Source organism: Chlamydotis macqueenii, chromosome 1 (genome assembly GCF_036417535.1).
Source record: "Chlamydotis macqueenii isolate bChlMac1 chromosome 1, bChlMac1.mat, whole genome shotgun sequence".
NCBI classification, from domain to species: domain Eukaryota; kingdom Metazoa; phylum Chordata; class Aves; order Otidiformes; family Otididae; genus Chlamydotis; species Chlamydotis macqueenii.
Window position 1 is genome coordinate 54,833,617 of NC_141556.1, and position 19,634 is coordinate 54,853,250.

The 19,634-nt window shown below is 43.3% G+C and overlaps 1 protein-coding gene across 8 annotated transcripts in view; it reads left to right on the forward strand.

The window, feature by feature from the left end:
* TCF20 (transcription factor 20) overlaps positions 1-19,634 on the forward strand; it is a 132,026-nt gene that overhangs the window by 72,535 nt on the left and 39,857 nt on the right. For 7 of the 8 annotated variants that reach the window (XM_086751888.1, XM_086751854.1, XM_086751881.1 and 4 more), the window contains one exon: positions 13,753-19,380. In XM_086751888.1, the coding sequence (XP_086608014.1) occupies positions 13,789-19,380 (5,592 nt within the window). In that variant the 5' untranslated portion in view covers positions 13,753-13,788. The remainder of the gene's footprint in view (positions 1-13,752; positions 19,381-19,634) is intronic. The other variant, XM_086751913.1, reaches the window with a different exon arrangement.

The window sequence follows — 19,634 nt, forward strand, 5'->3', positions numbered from 1 at the left end:
TAGAGACTAGGTACTAGCAGAGCTGACTCTATAGGTGGCTTGTGGCCACATACAACATCACTAATGACTATGAAAAACGTACCTAAGACTTATTAGCTGAAAGAAAAATATATTCTGTCACACCTGCCAGAACTTAAAGGAATAAACCATTATACACCATAATGAAATGCTGTTAATCAGCTTCCAATTCAATATCTGCAATTTGCTGTTACCTTTGGTCAAATGCCTGACTACACTTGAATTTCCATGAGATTTGATTTGACCAGCAGTGTTTCTTGTGAGTAGAAATTCTGGAATAGTGTGAACACTGTGATTTTTTTTTTTTTTTTTTTTTTTAAATTAACATAAATTATTGTCTGATAAATGTAGTGAATGCTGCATGATCAGCATTATATTGTCTGCTGGAAACAAAATGCAGCAGGGAGGAAACAGTCTAAGAAGTTCCTGGGGCGTGTGGAGGATCCCTTCCTGACACAGCTGGTGAGGGAGCTGACTAGGGAAGACACTTTGCTGGACCTTTTGTTTGCAGAGAAGGACTTGGGGGTGATGTGATGGTTGGAGGCTGTCTTGGGCACAGCAATCACGAAATAAGAGTTTTCAATTCTTGGAGAAGGAGGGGAGTGAGCAGAACGGCTACCTTGGACTTCCAGAGGGCAGACTTTGGCCCATTTAGAGGCCTGGTTGGCGGAGTCCCTTGGGGGGACAGTCCTGAGGGGAAAGGTGTCCAGGAAGGCTGGACATTGTTCAAGAAGGAAATCTTAAAGGCGCAGGAGCAGACCATCCCCATGTACTGAAAGACAAGCTGGCAGGGAAGGCCTGTCAGTCTGACCTCGATGCTGGGGAAGGTTATGGAGCAGATAATCTTGAGTGCTATCACGTGGCACTTAAAGGACAGCCAAGTGATCAGGCCCAGTCAACATGGGTTTATGACAGGCAGGTCCTGCTTGACTACTGACTTGATCTCCTTCTGTGACAAGGTGACCCACTTAGTGGGTGAGGGAAAGGCTGTGAATGTTGTCTACCTGAACTTCAGTAAAGCCTTTGACACCGTTTTCCACAGCATTCTCCCGGAGAAACTGGCAGCTCATGGCTTGAACCGGTGTACCTTTGGATAAAAAACTGGCTGGATGTCTGGGCCCAAAGAGTTGTGAACGGAGTTAAAGCCAGTTGGTGGCCAATCGCAGGTGGTGTTCCCCAGGGCTCAGTATTGGGGCCAGTTTTATTTAATATCTTTATCAATGGTCTGGATGAGGGAGTCGAGTGCACCCTCAGTATGCTTGCAGGTGACACCAAGTTGAGCAGGAGTGTTGATCTCCTTAAGAGCAGGAAGGCTCTACAGAGGGATCTGGACAGGCTGGATTGATGGGCTGAGGGCGTCTTATGAGATTCAACAAGGCCAAGTGCTGTGTCCTGCACTTGAGTCACAACGACCCCTGCAACGCTACAGGCTGGGGGAAGAGTGGCTGGAAAGCTGCCTGGTGGAAGGGGACCTGGGGGTGTTGTTTGACAGGCGGCTGAATCTGGGCCAGCAGTGTGCCCAGGAAGGCCAACAGCATCCTGGCTTGTATCAGGAATAGTGTGGCCAGCAGGAGTAGAGAAGCGATTGTGCCCCTGTACTCAGCAGTGGTGGGGCCGCACCTTGAATACCGTGTTTAGTTTTGGGCCCCTCGCTACAAGAAAGACATTGAGGTGCTGGAGCGCGCCCAAAAAAGAGCAATGAATCTGGTGAAGGGTCTGGAGGACAAGTCCTGTGAAGAGCAGCTGAGGGAACTTGGGTTGGTTAGTCTGGAGAAAAGGAGGCTGAGGGGAGAACTTCTCACTCTCTGCAGCTACCTGAAAGGAGGTTGTAGCGAGGTGGGTGTCGCTCTCTTTGTGCAAGTAGCAAGTGATAGGACCGTAGTAGACAGCCTGAAGTTGCACCAGGGGAGATTTAGATTGGACGTTAGGAAAAATTTCTTCGCTGAAAGGTTGTCAAGCATTGAAACAGACTGTCCAGGGAAGTGCTTGAGTCACAGTCCCTAGAGGTATTTAAAAGACTGTAGATGTGGCATTTAGGGATGTGGTTCAGTGGTGGACTTGACAGTGTTAGGTTAATGGTTGTACTCAATAATCTTAAGGGTCTTTTTCAACCTAAATGATTGTATGTATTGTCGTGTCTTTTCCTATTGTTTCTCATCTTGCATTCAAGGATAAAAAAGAAGTCAACAGTGTTGTGTCATATGGTGTACATTTTGATTTGCCACTGTGTGTTTTCCTTATCCCTCTTCATGCATGTGGAAGTGGGAAGGTTTCTCTTCTCCCCCTTCTCCAACATATTTGCATGAAATGCTGTGCTCATCAGGTTTTCTGATGTTCTTGATTCTGACCATACATTGTGCATATTGCTTCATAAAAAATGGTCTTTTAGATAGGTCTTGAAGAGTATGACAGACACTTAGCAGGCAGAGAATGAAGAGTTGGGCAAAATTGTTACAGAAGGTGGTAGCAGATTGTCTTTGTGTCGCAGGGAGTCGCTGGGTGAGTGGTAGATTCTCTTCCGTACTGCTGGAGAACAGAAGTAGTGGGACTGTAATTGAGTCCCAGTTGCTCCGAAGTGACACTATTTATTTTGCTTGAAAAAAAACTGAACTGTGCTATCCTTATCTCCCTTTCCTCCAAATGACTGCATTGTAATGGAGAAACATCCTTCCTTTTTCTCATACAGAGAACTTTACTGACACAGGAAATGAAATGAAAAATTTCAAGTTTTTCATTGAATGTTTGGATGTGGTGGTGGATGCCCCACCCTGGAAACATTCAAGGCCAGGTTGGACAGGGCTCTGAAGATGTCCCTGCTCCTTGCAGGGGAGTTGGACTAGATGACCTTTAACAGTCCCTTCCAACCCTAACCATTCTATGATTCTGTGTTTATAGTAAGGGAGGAAACAGCATCTCTAGGAATACATCAGCATTATGGAATGATTAGATGTAACCCATCATGTATTGTTTTTGTTAATTGTCCCTTTTTATTTAGCCTTCTCTTGAGAAGAGACAGGATGAAGAAAGAAACAGGGGAGTCTTCTGGTTTTGATTTTTCTCATCTGTCTGGAGTACAGGATGAATGACTGCAGGAGCCCAAGTTTAACAGAAAGATGGGGCTGATTCTCAGAGTAGTGGACCATCTAAAGCTCCCCCATCTTACTTTGGAATCTTAACTCTAGTATTTCCAAAAATTATGCTCTGAGTGCAAAGTCTCATTTATCCTCCGCTAATGTGTATTTATAGAGGTGTTTGTTCTTCTCTGGTGCTGAATTCATCCCTCCTCTTTGCTTTCAGCTGTTGATTTTCTTCAGGATTTATGCTGTAGGATACATGATGAGATAGATGCAGTGGAAGCTTTGTCCATCAGCTTTCTGTGTGTCTCCATCAACAACCTCAAACACTGCCTGATGCTATCAATGTGGTGATACTGAAATCTGCTGGGGGAGGAGAAAGCTTTAGACTCCAGTTGTGAGAGGATCTGCAGTTGCAGCTTGTCCACTTCTGTGAATTGCTTAAGCTCGTCTGAGCTAACTTTGTGTCTGGGTGTGGTCCGACTACTGTTGTCACTCACCATGCCTTTGGCTGGAGCAGCAGAACTTAGAAGCACTGAGTTACGTGCCTGCAATTTAAAGTAGTGAGGTACAGTATCTTGTTTGTGGTTACAGTGACGTGAGTTTATACCATATGATTTCAGACATTTAACTGAGATGTATTAGAAGTTTAATCACTTTAGAAAATTGACATGGAAAGAGACCTTCTAGAAGGCTTTCATTGACTCCATGGGGAAGCTGGTGAGAATGAACCAATTTTAGTGCTTCAGTCTAAGGCTCAGTGATACAGGAATTTCAAAAAGTATGGACTTAAGGAGTTCTTAACTGTTTGCTCCAACACTGCAGTGTGCTGTCTCCTCTCTGTCATCTGCCCCTTGGTTATGCCAGTATAACTGCAGTGGAGATGCACAATGAGGTGGTTCAAGGAACGGTGGTTCCGTCTGAAAAATCCAAAGAAAACCTGCAGTGCTGGGGTGGGAATCAGAGTCTTGGAGATGGTAGGAGGGAGGAGGAACTCCTTAAAATAGTGCTGCTGCTGAAGTAATCTTTTTGTTTAGTCGCTTTAATGCAAAATAACTTAGTACACTTATCTGAACTGTTTCTCCTGTCTCCCTGTAACTGTGGCTGTAGTCTTAGTCTCTCCCTGTTACGCTCTTAGGAGACAATACTTAAATTGTAGGCATGGGTCTGCTTCAGCTCTCGCCTCCAGCATGAGGCAGGTGCTGTGGAACCCAGAGGGTGGATGAATGAGCAAAGTGGTGTTTAGAGGATATAGGCTGTAGGAGACAAGGAGATATGTCGGGGAAAGAAAAGTTGTTGGGTTTTTTTAGTGTGAAAATCTAAAAAATGCTTGGAATTTTTTTTTTTGAGGCAAGTTCAGCTACTTCTTTCTTATGTTAGAGGTTTTTCTCTAACATTTTATCGGTAAGCATCATATGGCCTTGACTGTTTTTTTGGGTGGTTTTTTGGTGTTGTTTTTTTTTTTTGTTGCCTTTTTTTTTTTTTTTTCCTTATCTCTAAGCTTCTGTAGTAGGAGTATTTGCAAACCTTCCACACCCAAATTGCTCCTAAATCTGTTTCACTTCAGGGGGATGAAGTGCTAAATTGATAGGAAGAACTTTAGCCTTGGCTAGTAAAACTTGAAAGTGGTGTAGTGTATAGCTAAATTTCTTGTTGTATCTTAAAGGAACAAAAATTATCTCTAAGAAGTTTGGAGGACATAAATTTGAGTACAGCTTTTCTGCAATTGGACAGTAATTCTTTAATTTGTTAGTTTAAGTAGATTGAGGTTATATTTCTACCTGATTGGAATGTTATTGCATATAATGTAACCAGGTGGTATTATCCTCAACAATGGTTTTATCCTAATCAATGGATTTAATTCTTGTATACAGTGCATAACCTGTATTGTAATATTACTTGCACATAACTGATAGAGATTTTGTGTTAATTTACTTCATTTGCCTTGAGGAGTTCCCAGGAGTCTTAGAGGCTCATTGCACCACGCGTTGTAAAACAGAATGAAAAGACTTAATTGTATAGACTACATTGAATAGAAAGACATGTATTACAGGTAATATTAAATATGACCTAAGTGTTCATCTTAGCAACTTGTCATAATATGAAGAGATAATGCCTTTAAGACTTTAAATGCAGGGGCTAGTACTCAGTATGAACAATTTATAAAAGTTAATTTAAAATAATGTATTAGATTTAATTTTTTTTTCTCTACTGCTGTATAGTTCTGAGTATTTGTGGTACTGGCTTCATTTCTGCAATGAAAATGGGAGCTTGGACAAGTAGAACCTGGGAGTCCTGCTCACTCTTTTCTCCTTTCCTCTTGCAATTAATAATTGACAACTTTTCACTGTCTTAGGTTTTGTAACTGAAAGGTGAAGGTTTGGTGAGAGTTGTGATGCCTTTGCTGAACCTTCTGTCTCGCATATCTGAGGAGGTGAAGAGCAGATCAGGAGCTTTCCTTGAAATGGTTACTTAGATTTTGCTGTTTTATGGAAGCAGACATGATGTTTGATTCTATGGAGACACTGGAGATATGGACACAGGTGAATTTGCAATAAGAGGCATATAATGAATTGCCAGATTTCTCAGAGGACTAGTGAATTGGGTTAAGATGTGCAATCAGCTGATCTGCACCTTGGAGAAAAGAAATGAGGAGCTGAGGGTTTGGTATTATTTTCATTTTGATGGTGGGAAGCGTTGTTTGAGTGTTGTGCAAAGATGAAGAGCCTTTTAAATATGAACTTCTGATTTCAAGTGCGCTTCAGTAGCCATGCCACTTAAGCAGTTCCTGCTGTGTCCATTTTACTGGTACAGATGTTTGTGTGAAAATACAGTGACTGGATCTGTCAGTTCAGAAATGGCTTTTCTGCCTCGCAGAACTATTTCTTAACCATATTGGTTCCCTGATCTGGCTTGCTGCATGAGTGGCTGTGTTAGCACCATGGAGGAGGCTGGGCCTCTTGAGCTACTGCATAGAGGACTGACTCTGTATGTGAAATCAAAATTGTTTTAATCTTTGACATGAAATGGAATCTGTCTGATTTGCGTCAATTCTTACTAAAATAGTGATATCTGTTAGAAATTTAGATGGATAACTTTCAGGAATCGGTTGGTGGATTTTTAAAAGCTATTTGAGTGCACCTATGCTGTTGATTGACACTGAGAATCAATGACATAATGATAAAATGAGATATATAAAATCGCATAAAATTCTGCTGAACTTTGATCCTTAGTTATGTTAATAGAAATACATGTTTTCATAACACCAAACTTTAATACCAGCTTCCAACAAAATTTTGTTCTTGTCAAACTTCTGCTTTAATGTTTGGGAATATGAGTTTAACAGTACACTTCCCTCAAAGTACAGAACTGAACTGGAGATGGTATTTTAGTTCTCCTCATGTGGTGAGTAAGGAAGACTTGCCGCCACAGAAAAAAACCCTAGTTGGATATTTTTAATTTGATGTTATCCAAATATGTTTTGAAAAAATAATGCAGAAAAAATATTTTGAGGGTGGGGGAAGAAATCCACATGCAAAATTCTAATTTTTTTTTGTTGTTGCTTGTTTATATGATGCCTTTTATTATAGCAGCTGAATACTCCAAGTATGTCTGCTCACCTCTCCCCTGTGAGATGGGAAGATGCAGTGACTCAGGCTTAGTAAAATTTTCTGTGGCCACTTAGGGAAACAGATGAAATAAGAAGTGAATGTAGATCTTATCTAGCGCAATAATCCCCCGAGCATTCCCCTCTCTCAACTGACAAAGCTCTCTGTATTCCTTCTGCCACGCTCGTCTGCTCCTCACCCATTCTGTGAGAAACATTTCCTGAATTGTTTGGATTTAAGCTCATACATACTGACTTTCTAAAAAGCTGTACAGACATTTTGATAAAGAAGGCATAGTGTCTCTGTGAGATGATGGAAACTAGTTACAATCCCCTTGGCCAAACTTTAACTCATTTGAGGAGTCTTTTGATGAAATTTTTCATTGGGCTAGATAAATTCAATTTTTTTTTTTATATCAAGGCCAAAATTAGCACTGATTTGCAAGACATGTTGCTAATATGTATTATTTTTAGACACTTGAGCATGTGTGACGGCTACATATGGGTGTTCTTAAGGTATCATGTTGTGGAGTTTTTTGGTTTTTTTAGGATGTAAAATTCAGTTTTCAGTAACGTAATATGCTGGTTTTAAGGTCAATTTTCATATACTTTCCAAGATATTATATCTATAGGTTCTGTTACTCTCAGTGAAAATTAATTATATACTGTTTAAACTTTGTGTGGTGTTGTAAGGCTTCTTTGATAGGATAAAATAGAATGGTTTGGTGAGAGCCACACCTGACTGCAGTTTTCTCTGGAAGGGCAGTAGTGAATAAGACAGTATTAGTTTCCCATGTCTTAGATCATCCTGTTTATTTGTAGCCTGAAAAAGTAACTTTAGTGGAGCAGGATCTGAAACAACTTTACACAAAGGTATGAAGAAAATCTGTTTGCAGTTCAGGGTAACCACAGCTTCTTGGAAGAAGTGAGCAGTGAGTATTATTGCTTGGACAAACTGATGACCTTTAGAAGTGCTTCTGTCCTGGTTTACTTCCGTATCACACCTAAGGTTGAAAACTAAAAGTAGTTTCCCTTTTCTTTTGAAAAGACACCAAATGTAGAAGAAATAAGTTAGATCTGTTACTTTGTTAAATGCAGTCTTAGGATTGTTCCTTAAGTTCATCTACTTGTCGTGTAGCTGATTTGCATTCTCTTAAAAGAAGCATACAGGGTAATGTTTCAGTTTTAAAATCATAGAATAGTTTGGGTTGGAAGGAACCTTTTTAAAGGTCATCTAGTCCAACCCCCCTGCAAGGAGCAGGGACATCAACTGGATCAGGTTGCTCAGAGCCCCATCCAACCTGGCCTTGAACATGTCCAGGGATGGGGCATCCACCACCTCTCTGGGCAACCTGTGCCAGTGTTCTATCACCTTCATTGTAAATTTTTTTTTTTCTAATATCTAATCTAAATCTACCTCCCTCTATTTTAAAACCATTACCCCTCATCCTGTCACATCAGGCCCTACTGGAGAGTTTCTCCCATCCTTCCTACAAGCCCCCTTGAGGTACTGGAAGGCCGCTATAAGGTCTCCCCGGAGCCTCCTCTTCTCCAGGCTGAACAGCCCCAACTCTCTCAGCCTGTCCTCGTAGGAGAGGTGCTCCAGCCCTCTGATCATCTTCATGTCCCGCCTCTGGACTCGCTCCAACATGTCCACGTCCTTCTTATGTTGCGGGCTCCAGAGCTGTATGCAGTACTCCAGGTGGGGTCTCACCAGAGTGGAGTAGAGGGGCAGAATCACCTCCCTCGACCTGCTGGCCACGCTTCTTTTGATGCAGTCCAGGATGCAATTTTGGAGGAACAAGATAAGTATTTCCAGCCATCGCTCAGATGTGCAAGTAGTAGCTGTGCAGCTGCAGAAGTCAGGGTTAGCAACTTGGCCTTGACAATGGAAATGGCACTCAGTACATGTAAATCAATCTTTTCTTTCTCCCCTCGCCCCCACCCTGCATTTCACATTTAATTCAGATCCAGAGGTTTACTTACAAATTATGCCACTCTGAGTTGCTCGTACTCAAGTTCTGGCTTGGTAGGGTTTTTTTGGTTGTGGATGTGCCCTGTTACTTTAAGAAGATACAGTGAGGAAGGACAAAAATGGTAAATTTTGCATTTTGCATGGGTTGTGACTAGAAATGGCTATGCAGATATATGTGTATTTTTTATTTGCACAGTATTTAGCAGATAAGTCTATTTTAATCAGAAGCCTGGACAGTCTATAAAAAACCCGCTTGTTCATGTACAATTTTGACTGTGGAAAATGCCATCTTACAGTTTGTCACCTGCCTGTAACTACATTTTCTTTCCTGATAAGCATGCTAGGAAGCGAGAGGTCTTTGACAGATCACTGAAAATATATTGCGTTTGACTGCTTCCTGAGACTTCTCTGCACAGATGGGTTGCAGTAGTCAACTCAAATCTAAAGAAAATTTAACAAAGCAGAAAGACCTTACTTACCTCCTACAGAATTAAGTGATGCTGGTTTCGTTTGCTCCTTTATAGGCTTATTGTTAAGAATTAAACATATCCCCACAGTATTTTGTATTTTAGCTCACTTGTTTTGAGCTGTTTCCGCTATGCTGGCATGAGTGTTATGTGGGAAAATCTGGGCAACTGTCCTGTATTTGTCCAGTGTTTGATAATTGGGACAAAAAGTTTTAAAGATTTATATAGATTTTTAAAACCTAGCACAGTGTGTTGCAGAAGATCATTTCACACAATCATCTTGGGAGATGTGGGAGAACTGATCAACCCTGTTAATCAACAATGGTTGGGGATAACCTCATGTACATGCAGGAACCGCTGAAAGATGCTTACATGCTGTTGAGTACCGCTTAATAATCTTGCTAACGGTACGATCAGAATGCAGTAGCTCCATATTTTGAGGAACTCCGCTGTTAGCAAAGTTGTTCTACAAGACCGTTTTGGATGATTAAACAAGAAACAAAGTCTGCATTGTAGATGTGCTTAAAAATAAGTTCACATGGAGAAGGTAGGTTGAAAGACTGCCTGAAATAACTTCAGATGTTTCACAAATAAGTCTGAGATATGGATAAGACGACCTGCTGCTTCTGTCTGTGACTTATGTGCAGTCATTTTGTCACTGAGGCTGTTTCTTTATCAGCCATACAAGCTTGTAATATGCTTCCTTTGTTCCTACGAGGTTGAAGGCAAATTTTGATAACTGGGCTATTGGGGAAGAAACAAAAGTACCTGAGCAGAGTGAAACTGCTTAGCCTGGTGAATGAAGTCTGTAATCTCTAGATGGATTTGCTTAGATGGCTCTACAGCTACAGGCTATAAGTACTGGAGGAGAATCATCAAGCTTTGTTAATAGAGCTGGGTGCACGTGTACTGAGAGTGTATGTATGGCACTGGAGTAGTAAAAGCTGTGCCGGAATCTTACCTTTCCTTTAAATAAATGGGGAAGGCTTCAGATGGTTTTGTTGTGTGTGCTGGCGAACACTATAAATGTGATTTGTGGCTCTTAATGGAGCACTTTTTTGGAGGTGGGACTTTGCGCCTTCTGCCTAGGGATGGGATTACAGATGTGTGCCACCATTACGGAGGTTTATATGATTGTGTTTTAGCCTCTAGTTGGCAGCTGGTGTATCATTCTCTTATGTTCCTGCATGTGGAAGAGTATGTGCCAACTGAAAATGTTTTCTTTAAAGACTTCCAGTAAAAATCTAATGAAATAAATTTATATATATATATTTTTTTTTCTGTGAATCTAGGTAGGCTTTGAAGGCCTCATCTGTCGGAATGTGTTTTATTAACAAGGCTTGCCCATGGAATTATTCTCAGTGGTTTTGCTGAGAACATAGCACTTAGAGCTAAGCACTTTACAGCACTGTTATTATTAAGAAAGATTATTACAATAGTAACTGTAATAGTCCTGTACTTACAGTACATCAATGACAGGAAATGTGCTATATGTCTTAAGTTATCGATGATGTAATGGATTGAAGCACCTCCTATCTTTTCTTACTCCTGTTATTGATGAAATGCGTGGGTTTTTTCTCTTTTTTTTTTGACTGCTATTCTACTGGTTTTGTTACTTAAGTTAAGCTCCACATGAGATATTCAAAACAAGTGTTGTTCTGTAGGAGACCTGAAACCAGAAAGCATCTGCTTTAGGGCACCAGCAATTTAAGTTCTTCTGATGAAAACTTTATTTGTCAGGGTAAAATCCAGGATATTAAAACCAAAACAAAACAAAAACACAAAAAACCCCACCCAAACAAACAAAAAACCCAAACAACAAGAGCAAAAAAAAAAAAAAAAAACAAAACCCCAAAACAAATAGAAAACAATCTCAAAAACAATTGAAGGAGAAAAAAATGTTCTCCCTGTTTTGAGTTACCTTATGTGTCTTCTGGATTAAATAAATATTATGAGATAATGGAGGATAGGAATTTGTCCCTCAGGTTGACCTTCACTGGATCTCTATCTGTAAAGGTATTTTACAGCAACTTGTGCTGGTTTTGTTCCATTATGTCATTAAAATGATTCTTTTTTTTAATAGCCAGGAGTTCTTAAGAATGTTTCCTACCATTTTTAATGTGTTAGCAGTTTTCAAGCTTCTGTTAGTAGTATTCTAGAAGAATGAATATTATCAGTGATGAAAGTTATTGTATGATGTAATGCGAAACAGGCTTCCTGAGACCTTGTTCAGACTAGGCAAAGTAAAGCCATATTTAAAAATTAATCTGAGATTCTTTGAGAGTCTGAAGCTGTGATGAGGATGGAAATGTCGCTTTTGTGAGAAGAGGATGCAAAGCATGTGACTGCCAGGGCGTGCACGCAGTCTCCATGCCACGTGAATGTTGCTGCCCCAAGCTGCTTATCTAGACAAGCCACTTTCTAACATCTGCCAGATACAGTAGATCTTGTCTTACCTTTAGTTTGATAACTTCTTTCTATTTCGATGTATATTTTCTTTCTTCCCCCCCGCCCCCCCATTTTTCATCTTAACAGCAAGTCATGCAGAAAGGGAGAAAGAAGTTTGCCTTAGGTATCCCAATTATTGAGGGCAGAAGCTTCAAACTGATGTAATGTTAAAGGGAATAATTGAAAAAAGGAGAGGGTGTTATCCATAAGAAGCCCAAACTGGACAGATCGGCACAATGTGCCATTCATGGAAGTGTTATTTGTGTGACATATTTAGTCTTTAAAATGCTAAAAAAGTTCAGCAGAACAGCAGGCCTCTCATGGTATGACTTAAAATATTAGTGTGTAAGATTAAAACAGTAGTAGCAGTAAAGATCTTTCTAGAATGGTGGAGACAGAATTGGAAGTATAGACAATTTGAAAGTTCCCTTTTTGATTCTAGTAAATGTTTCTGTAATACTCTTGTGGACACCAAGCTGCATGAACCAGGGCCACAACACAAAGATGCCTTTGAGTTAGCAGAGAGGGATTGTGGAGACATGCATGGCAGTGGGGTTGTGTGTGTGTGTGTTCTGTAGCCTGCGTGCACAGATAGTAGAAACTCAAATACCACTGAGGTGCCTTTCTGAAAGACCCTAATGGTGGATTTAGAGCATTCTGTATAAAACATACATAATAATTTGAAAAAAGCAAATCTTGAGAGGCAAGCAGGAAAAGAGCATGATGCCAGGCATCACCTGCGTCTCCTTGTTTGTATGCCTGTTTTCTTGGGACTCTGATCTTCTCCTTGAACAAAACTTTTCGGTGCAAAACTAGACTTTAATTTTGAGTGGGTTCAGTTGAACATGGCAACAAAACACAAGGCACGAAACATGGCTAAATGAGAAAACATAATGCAGGCAAGACTTCCAGGAAGTCTCCAAACTGAGGAGTCAGAGTTCTGTTTCCTGGAAAAGCGTGGGCATTGTCTTAAGATTTTATTTTTTAAAGGAAAGAATCTCTCCAGGTGGCTTTATCAGTTTTGTTTTCGGGAAGAGAAAACCACAAAGTGTTTCAGAAATTAAATGCTTTTGTCATCTGTTTATTGACTTATTTTTTTATTTATTATAAAAAACAAAGACGGTGTATATGCTTATATTTGTTCATCACCATACTTTTCTTTAAAAAGTGTCTAGTGGTGGGCCAGGCTTTTACAGAAGGACTAGCCAAAGTCCCCAGATAGTTTTGCAGCTGTAGTCCAGTCCTTGAGGATGAGTCATGGTTCCGCACACTGAATAATAGATTGAAGTGCATAGGAGAGCCTTCCTGAAGTGCATTTCCTTAGGAGCTGATTATGTAAATTATCATACATGGTATTCCAAAATATGTATTTGGACTGACAAATGCTTTCAGTTTTAATTCAATGTAATATACTAGTCTTAAGGGATGAAGTTGTAGACCCTTTTGCTCAGATAGAGTGGACTTGTTCTGACTTTCCATTTTTAAAACAAAGCAGATGGCAATGGGAGGGGGGGAAATACCATGTGTTGTCTTGCTGTGTTGGTTTTCACCTAAAAGTGTTACTGGAGTAGTCAGGAACAGAGCATGGAGTAGATGTCTGAGCATGCTGGTGCCAGTTCTTTCACGGGTTCCCATAGCTTTGGTCAATTGTATCTTGAGTGTTTTCTAACAGGGATCTTTCCCGAAGTGAAACACGGGCCTTGGATATCGTTCCTCCAGTAGATCCAAGAGTGGTTTGAGAGTGTTTGCAGGCTTCTCATTATTATGTCTTTTAACATGGTAGCAAAATACTTGATTACTTCCAGTATTAGCCATAGAGAATAGCTGGAGGGTGAGGATTGTTGGAAATTTACTGCTTCAGGGGCACATAAAGAGACCTAATTAGTAAATGACTGCAGGGAAATATTAATGCTGAAAATGCACTCTAACGGGTAGTAGGCTACCAACTTGAATTTTCTTGGAACTGAGTAATTCCTCTTACTTGCACTACCTAGAAGGTTGGAAAGTTGCAACAAGAGGGGATACACATTGTTGTACCGGAAAGTAGGAGATAAATACTAGATTTTAATTGCTACTAAAACAGTGAAATTGAGCAGTGATATTAGTGTGACTGCGAGATGTAGATGCTATACCTTTTTTATCTTTCTTTTTCTCTCCCTTTAGGAGGGCTTTCGAGCTGCTGCTCTGCTGCTGAACAGCATGCAGTCCTTTCGGGAGCAAAGTAGTTACCACGGAAACCAGCAGAGCTACCCGCAGGAAGTGCACGGTTCATCCCGACTGGAAGAGTTCAGCCCTCGCCAGCAGGCCCAGATGTTCCAGAGCTTTGGAGGAGGTGCTGGCAGTGGACGTCGTGGAGCAGCAGGAGCCTCTACAGCAATGCCTGGTGAGAGCTCTGGCCATCAGAGCTACCAAGGTTTCAGAAAAGAAGCAGGAGAGTTTTACTATATGGCTGCCAACAAAGATCCAGTGGCGTCAGGAGGGCAGCAGCCACCTCAGCGCAGGCCTTCTGGACCAGTACAGAGCTATGGGCCACCTCAAGGGAGTAGCTTTGGGAGTCAGTATGGGAGCGAGGGACATGTGGGCCAGTTTCAAACACAGCACTCGACCCTTGGGGGTGTATCTCACTATCAACAGGATTACACTGGTCCTTTTTCTCCAGGGAGTGCCCAGTATCAGCAGCAGGCTTCTAGCCAGCAGCAGCAGGTGCAGCAGCTGAGACAGCAGATCTATCAATCTCATCAGCCTTTACCCCAGGCTTCCAGTCAGTCTGCTTCTAGCACCTCACACTTGCAGCCAATGCAGCGTCCATCCACCCTGCCTTCCTCTGCTTCTGGGTACCAGTTACGAGTGGGTCAGTTCAGCCAACACTATCAGCCACCCTCGTCGTCCTCCTCCTCCTCTTTCCCTTCCCCGCAGCGTTTTGGCCAGTCAGGACAGAATTATGATGGAAGCTACAGTGTGAATTCTGGGTCGCAATATGAAGGCCATGCTGTGGGTTCCAGTGCACAGGGATATGGGACTCAGTCGAACTACAGCTTTCAGACTCAACCGATGAAAAGCTTTGAGCAGTCTAAGCTGCCCCAAAGTGGGCAGCAGGGGCAGCAGCAACAGCACCCACCTCAGCATGTAATGCAGTATTCAAATGCTGCCACCAAGCTCTCTCTTCAAAGTCAAGTGGGACAGTATAGCCAGACTGAAGTTCCTGTAAGGTCACCAATGCAGTTCCACCAGAACTTCAGTCCAATCTCCAACCCGTCTCCTGCTGCATCTGTGGTTCAGTCTCCGAGTTGCAGCTCTACCCCTTCTCCGCTCATGCCAGGTGGAGAAAATCTCCAGTGTGGGCAAGGCAACATGTCCATGGGTTCTAGAAACCGCATCCTGCAGATGATGCCTCAGCTTAGCCCTACACCATCTATGATGCCAAGCCCCAATGCTCACGCAGGGGGATTCAAGGGGTTTGGGCTGGAAGGACTGCAGGAAAAAAGGCTTACAGATCCAGGGCTGAGCAGCCTGAGTGCTCTAAGTTCTCAAGTGGCCAATCTGCCCAACACAGTCCAGCACATGTTGCTCTCGGATGCCTTGGCTCCTCAGAAAAAAAGTTCGAAAAGATCATCCTCTTCAAAGAAGGCTGACAGCTGCACCAACTCAGAAGGCTCCTCCCAGGCAGAGGAGCAGCTCAAGTCTCCCTTGGCAGAGTCCCTTGATGGTGGCTGTTCCAGTAGTTCTGAGGATCATGGGGAAAGGGTGAGACAGCTGAGTGGCCAGAGCACCAGTTCAGACACCACTTACAAAGGGGGTAACTTAGAGAGATCCAACTCCTCACCAGCACAAGGCTCTCAGAGTGAGCCATCAAAACTCAGCAGCAGCCCTGTGGCTAGGGAAGACGCAGCCTCCCCTGATGGGAAGGAAGCTGTGGTGGCTGTGGAAAATGCCCCGAAAGTGAATGAAAAGGCAGTTGGGGTGATTGTCTCCCGGGAAGCTATGACAGGAAGAGTAGAAAAGTCAGGTGGGCAAGATAAACCTGCACAAGATGATGCTTCCCCAGCCACTCAGGCACCGGCTAGTGCTAGTGGAGCAAAAGAAGCTGGGCATGCAGGGACACAGCCAGAAACTCAAGGAGGAAGTAAAGGGAGCAAAAGTGGCGATAACACTAACCATAATGGAGAGGGGAACAGCCAGCCTGGTCATGCAGTTGTTGGGCCAAATTTTCCTGCAAGAACAGAACCTTCCAAATCTCCTGGCAGTTTAAGATACAGTTACAAGGATAATATAGCAGCTGGTATACAGAGAAATATTGGTGGCTTTCCACAGTATCCCTCTGGTCAAGAAAAAGGGGATTTTCCAGGGCACAGTGAGCGCAAAAGCCGGAATGAGAAGTTTCCTAGCCTCCTACAGGAGGTCTTACAGGGTTACCACCATCATCCAGACAGAAGGTATTCTAGGAATGCACAGGAGCATTCTGGGATGGCTGGGAGTTTGGAAGGAGCCATGAGGCCCAATATCTTAATTAGTCAAACCAATGAATTGACCAATAGAGGCCTCTTAAATAAAAGCATGGGATCTCTCCTGGAAGGCCCTCACTGGGGTCCCTGGGATAGGAAGTCTAGCAGCGCAGCTCCTGACATGAAGCAGATAAATCTAGGTGATTATCCTATTGCTAGAAAGTTTGATGTGGAGTCTCAGTCTTCTGCCCATGAAGGGGGAGCGCTCTCAGAGAGGAGATCAGTGATCTGTGACATATCTCCATTAAGGCAACTTGTCAGAGATCCTGGCCCTCACCCAATGGGGCACATGGGTCCTGAGGCCAGAAGTGGAAGGAGTGAACGTCTTGCCCCTGGTTTAAGCCAGTCAGTAATACTCCCTGGTGGTTTAGTATCCATGGAAACAAAGATGAAAGCTCACAGTGGGCAAATAAAAGAGGAAGATCTTGAACAGTCAAAGAGCTCAGCTAGTCTCAATAATAAAAAAACAGGAGACCATTGTCATCCTGCTGGCATCAAGCATGAATCTTTCCGAGGCAACGCTAGCCCTGGAGCTGCAGTCTCGGATGCTGCTCCAGAGTACATTCCCCAGCAGGACAGCAGACCAACGCAGATGAGACGAGCATCTGGCAGAACTGGAAGTGGCAGGGGTAAATCACCTTCTCAATTTCAGGATCTTGCTGATAAGCTGAAAATGTCACCAGGCAGAAGCAGAGGCCCAGGGACAGATCTGCATCACATGAACCCACACATGACACTATCTGAAAGAGTTAACCGGAGTTCCTTGCATTCTGTTTACCCTCAGAATTCAGAAGGCTCGTCTTTGGCTTCAGCATATCACACGAATGCTAGGCCTCATGCTTTCGGTGACCCTAACCAGAGTTTAAATTCCCAGTATCATTACAAGAGACAGATGTATCAGCAACAGCAAGAAGAATACAAAGATTGGGCAAGCAGCGCTGCTCAGGGTGTGATTGCTGCAGCTCAGCACAGGCAGGAAGGAGCAAGGAAGAGCCCAAGACAACAGCAGTTTCTGGAAAGAGTAAGGAGTCCCTTAAAAAATGACAAGGATGGAATGATGTACCTTCAAGGTAGCTCCTATCATGATACTGGAAGCCAGGAAGCTGGGCGCTGTGTTATGGGGAGTGACAGTACGCAGAGCAAATGCTCCGAACTGAAACATGGCAACCAGAAGTTGCATCACGAATCTGGTTGGGACCTCTCTCGGCAAAATTCTCCTGCCAAAAGCAGTGGCCCTCTTGGAGCAGCCAACCAAAAAAGATTTTGCCCTCAAGAAAGTGATGGGCATCGACGAGAGGAATCTACAGATTTACCTAAGCCTAGTAATACCATGCTCAGACTCCCTGGCCAGGAAGACCAGTCTCCTCAAAATCCATTAATTATGAGAAGGAGAGTCCGCTCTTTCATCTCGCCTATCCCTACCAAAAGACAACCACAGGATATGAGGAACAGTGGTAGTGAAGATAAAGGGCGACTGATGACTTCAGCGAAAGAAGGAGCTGATAAAACCTACAACTCCTATGCCCATTCATCTCAAAGCCAAGACATTGGCAAGTCAGTTGCAAAGGGAGATTCCTTCAAGGACCTGCCAAGTCCTGATAATAGGAATTGCCCTGCTGTTTCCCTCACAAGCCCAACTAAGACCAAAATATTGCCCCCAAGAAAGGGGCGAGGATTAAAACTGGAAGCTATTGTTCAAAAAATTACATCTCCCAATATTAGGAGAAGTGTTTCTACCAACAGTGCTGAAACTGGTGCAGATACTGTTACTCTTGATGACATCCTGTCCCTTAAGAGTGGACCTGAAGGAGGAAATGTGGCTGGACTTGGACCAGATGGTGAGAAGAGAAAAGGAGAGATGTCAGATCAAGCGGGGCCGGCAAGCCAGGATACAGCTGGTGAAATAACTCTTCCAAGATCTTCAGAAGAGTGGCAAAGCAGTGAGGATGATAAAACCAAGAAAGAGGCCCCTGAAACTGCTAGTGTTGGTAAAGAAGGAGCAGGATCCAGTGCAGCACCACCACCTTCTCAGAAGTCAGGTGGTCAGGGAAGGTCCGATGGATCTGTAAGTGGTGCTGGAACTCTGACCTTTTCTGACTCAAAAACAATTTCCCCTTCCAGTGTGTTTACTTCTGAACCAAATCCGAAGTCTGAGGAAAAAGATGGAGATGTGACAAACATTTCACCCAAGCCAGATGGTTTCCCCCCAAAAGGATATTTTCCTTCTGGAAAGAAAAAGGGGAGGCCAATTGGGAGCGTGAACAAGCAGAAGAAGCAGCAGCAACAACAGCAGCAACTGCCACCGCCCCCGCCACCCCCACCAGTACCTTCACAGTCTTCAGAAGGGGTAGGTGGTGGTGAGCCAAAACCGAAGAGGCAGAGGAGGGAGAGGCGAAAACCTGCAGCACAGCCACGGAAGCGGAAGCCTAGACGGGCTGCTCCGATTGTGGAGCCTCAAGAACCAGAGATCAAGCTTAAATATGCTACCCAGTCTGTAGATAAAACTGACTCCAAGAATAAGTCCTTTTTCCCTTATATTCATGTGGTAAACAAGTGTGAATTAGGCGCTGTGTGCACAATCATTAATGCGGAGGAAGAGGAGCAGAACAAATTGGTGAGGGGTCGGAAAGGACAGAGGTCTTCAACACCCCCTCCTAGCAACGCAGAGAGCAAAGTGCTGCCCACCTCAACTTTCATGCTGCAGGGCCCTGTAGTAACAGAGTCTTCTGTCTTAGGGCATCTGGTTTGCTGCCTGTGTGGCAAATGGGCCAGCTATCGTAACATGGGTGACCTCTTTGGTCCTTTCTACCCCCAGGATTATGCAGCCACCTTGCCCAAGAACCCACCTCCAAAGAGGGCCACGGAAATGCAGAGCAAGGTCAAGGTACGGCACAAAAGTGCTTCTAATGGTTCCAAGACAGATACGGAAGAGGAGGAGGAACAGCAACAACAGAAGGAACAAAGAAGCCTAGCTGCTCATCCCCGCTTTAAGAGGCGGCACCGCTCTGAGGACTGTAGTGGAGCCTCTCGGTCACTTTCAAGGGGAGCTTCTTGTAAAAAAGCAACCACTGACGGTGGCAGTGGTGGTGAAAAGACTCCTTTGGACTCAAAACCCTCTATGCCCACTTCAGAAGGTGGCACTGAGCTGGAGTTACAAATTCCTGAACTACCTCTTGACAGCAATGAATTTTGGGTCCATGAGGGTTGTATTCTCTGGGCCAATGGGATCTACCTGGTCTGTGGCAGGCTCTATGGGCTGCAGGAAGCTGTGGAGATTGCAAGAGAGATGGTGAGTACCTAACTTTACTATACAAAATTATTTGTTTTCATTTGCAATATGTATACCGTTTGGAATACCATTTTTCCTTGTTCTTCTCTTCTTAAGCAATCATCTTTCATCTTAAATTTCTAGTGATGTCCTGATGGCCTTGTTTAGATCTCTGCCACACCTGATCAAACAGATTTTTCAGGCATCAAAAAGCTGAATGCTCATTACCTGAAGTTCTGAATGTCCAAAGGCTTTCTTAGGACTACAATGATCTT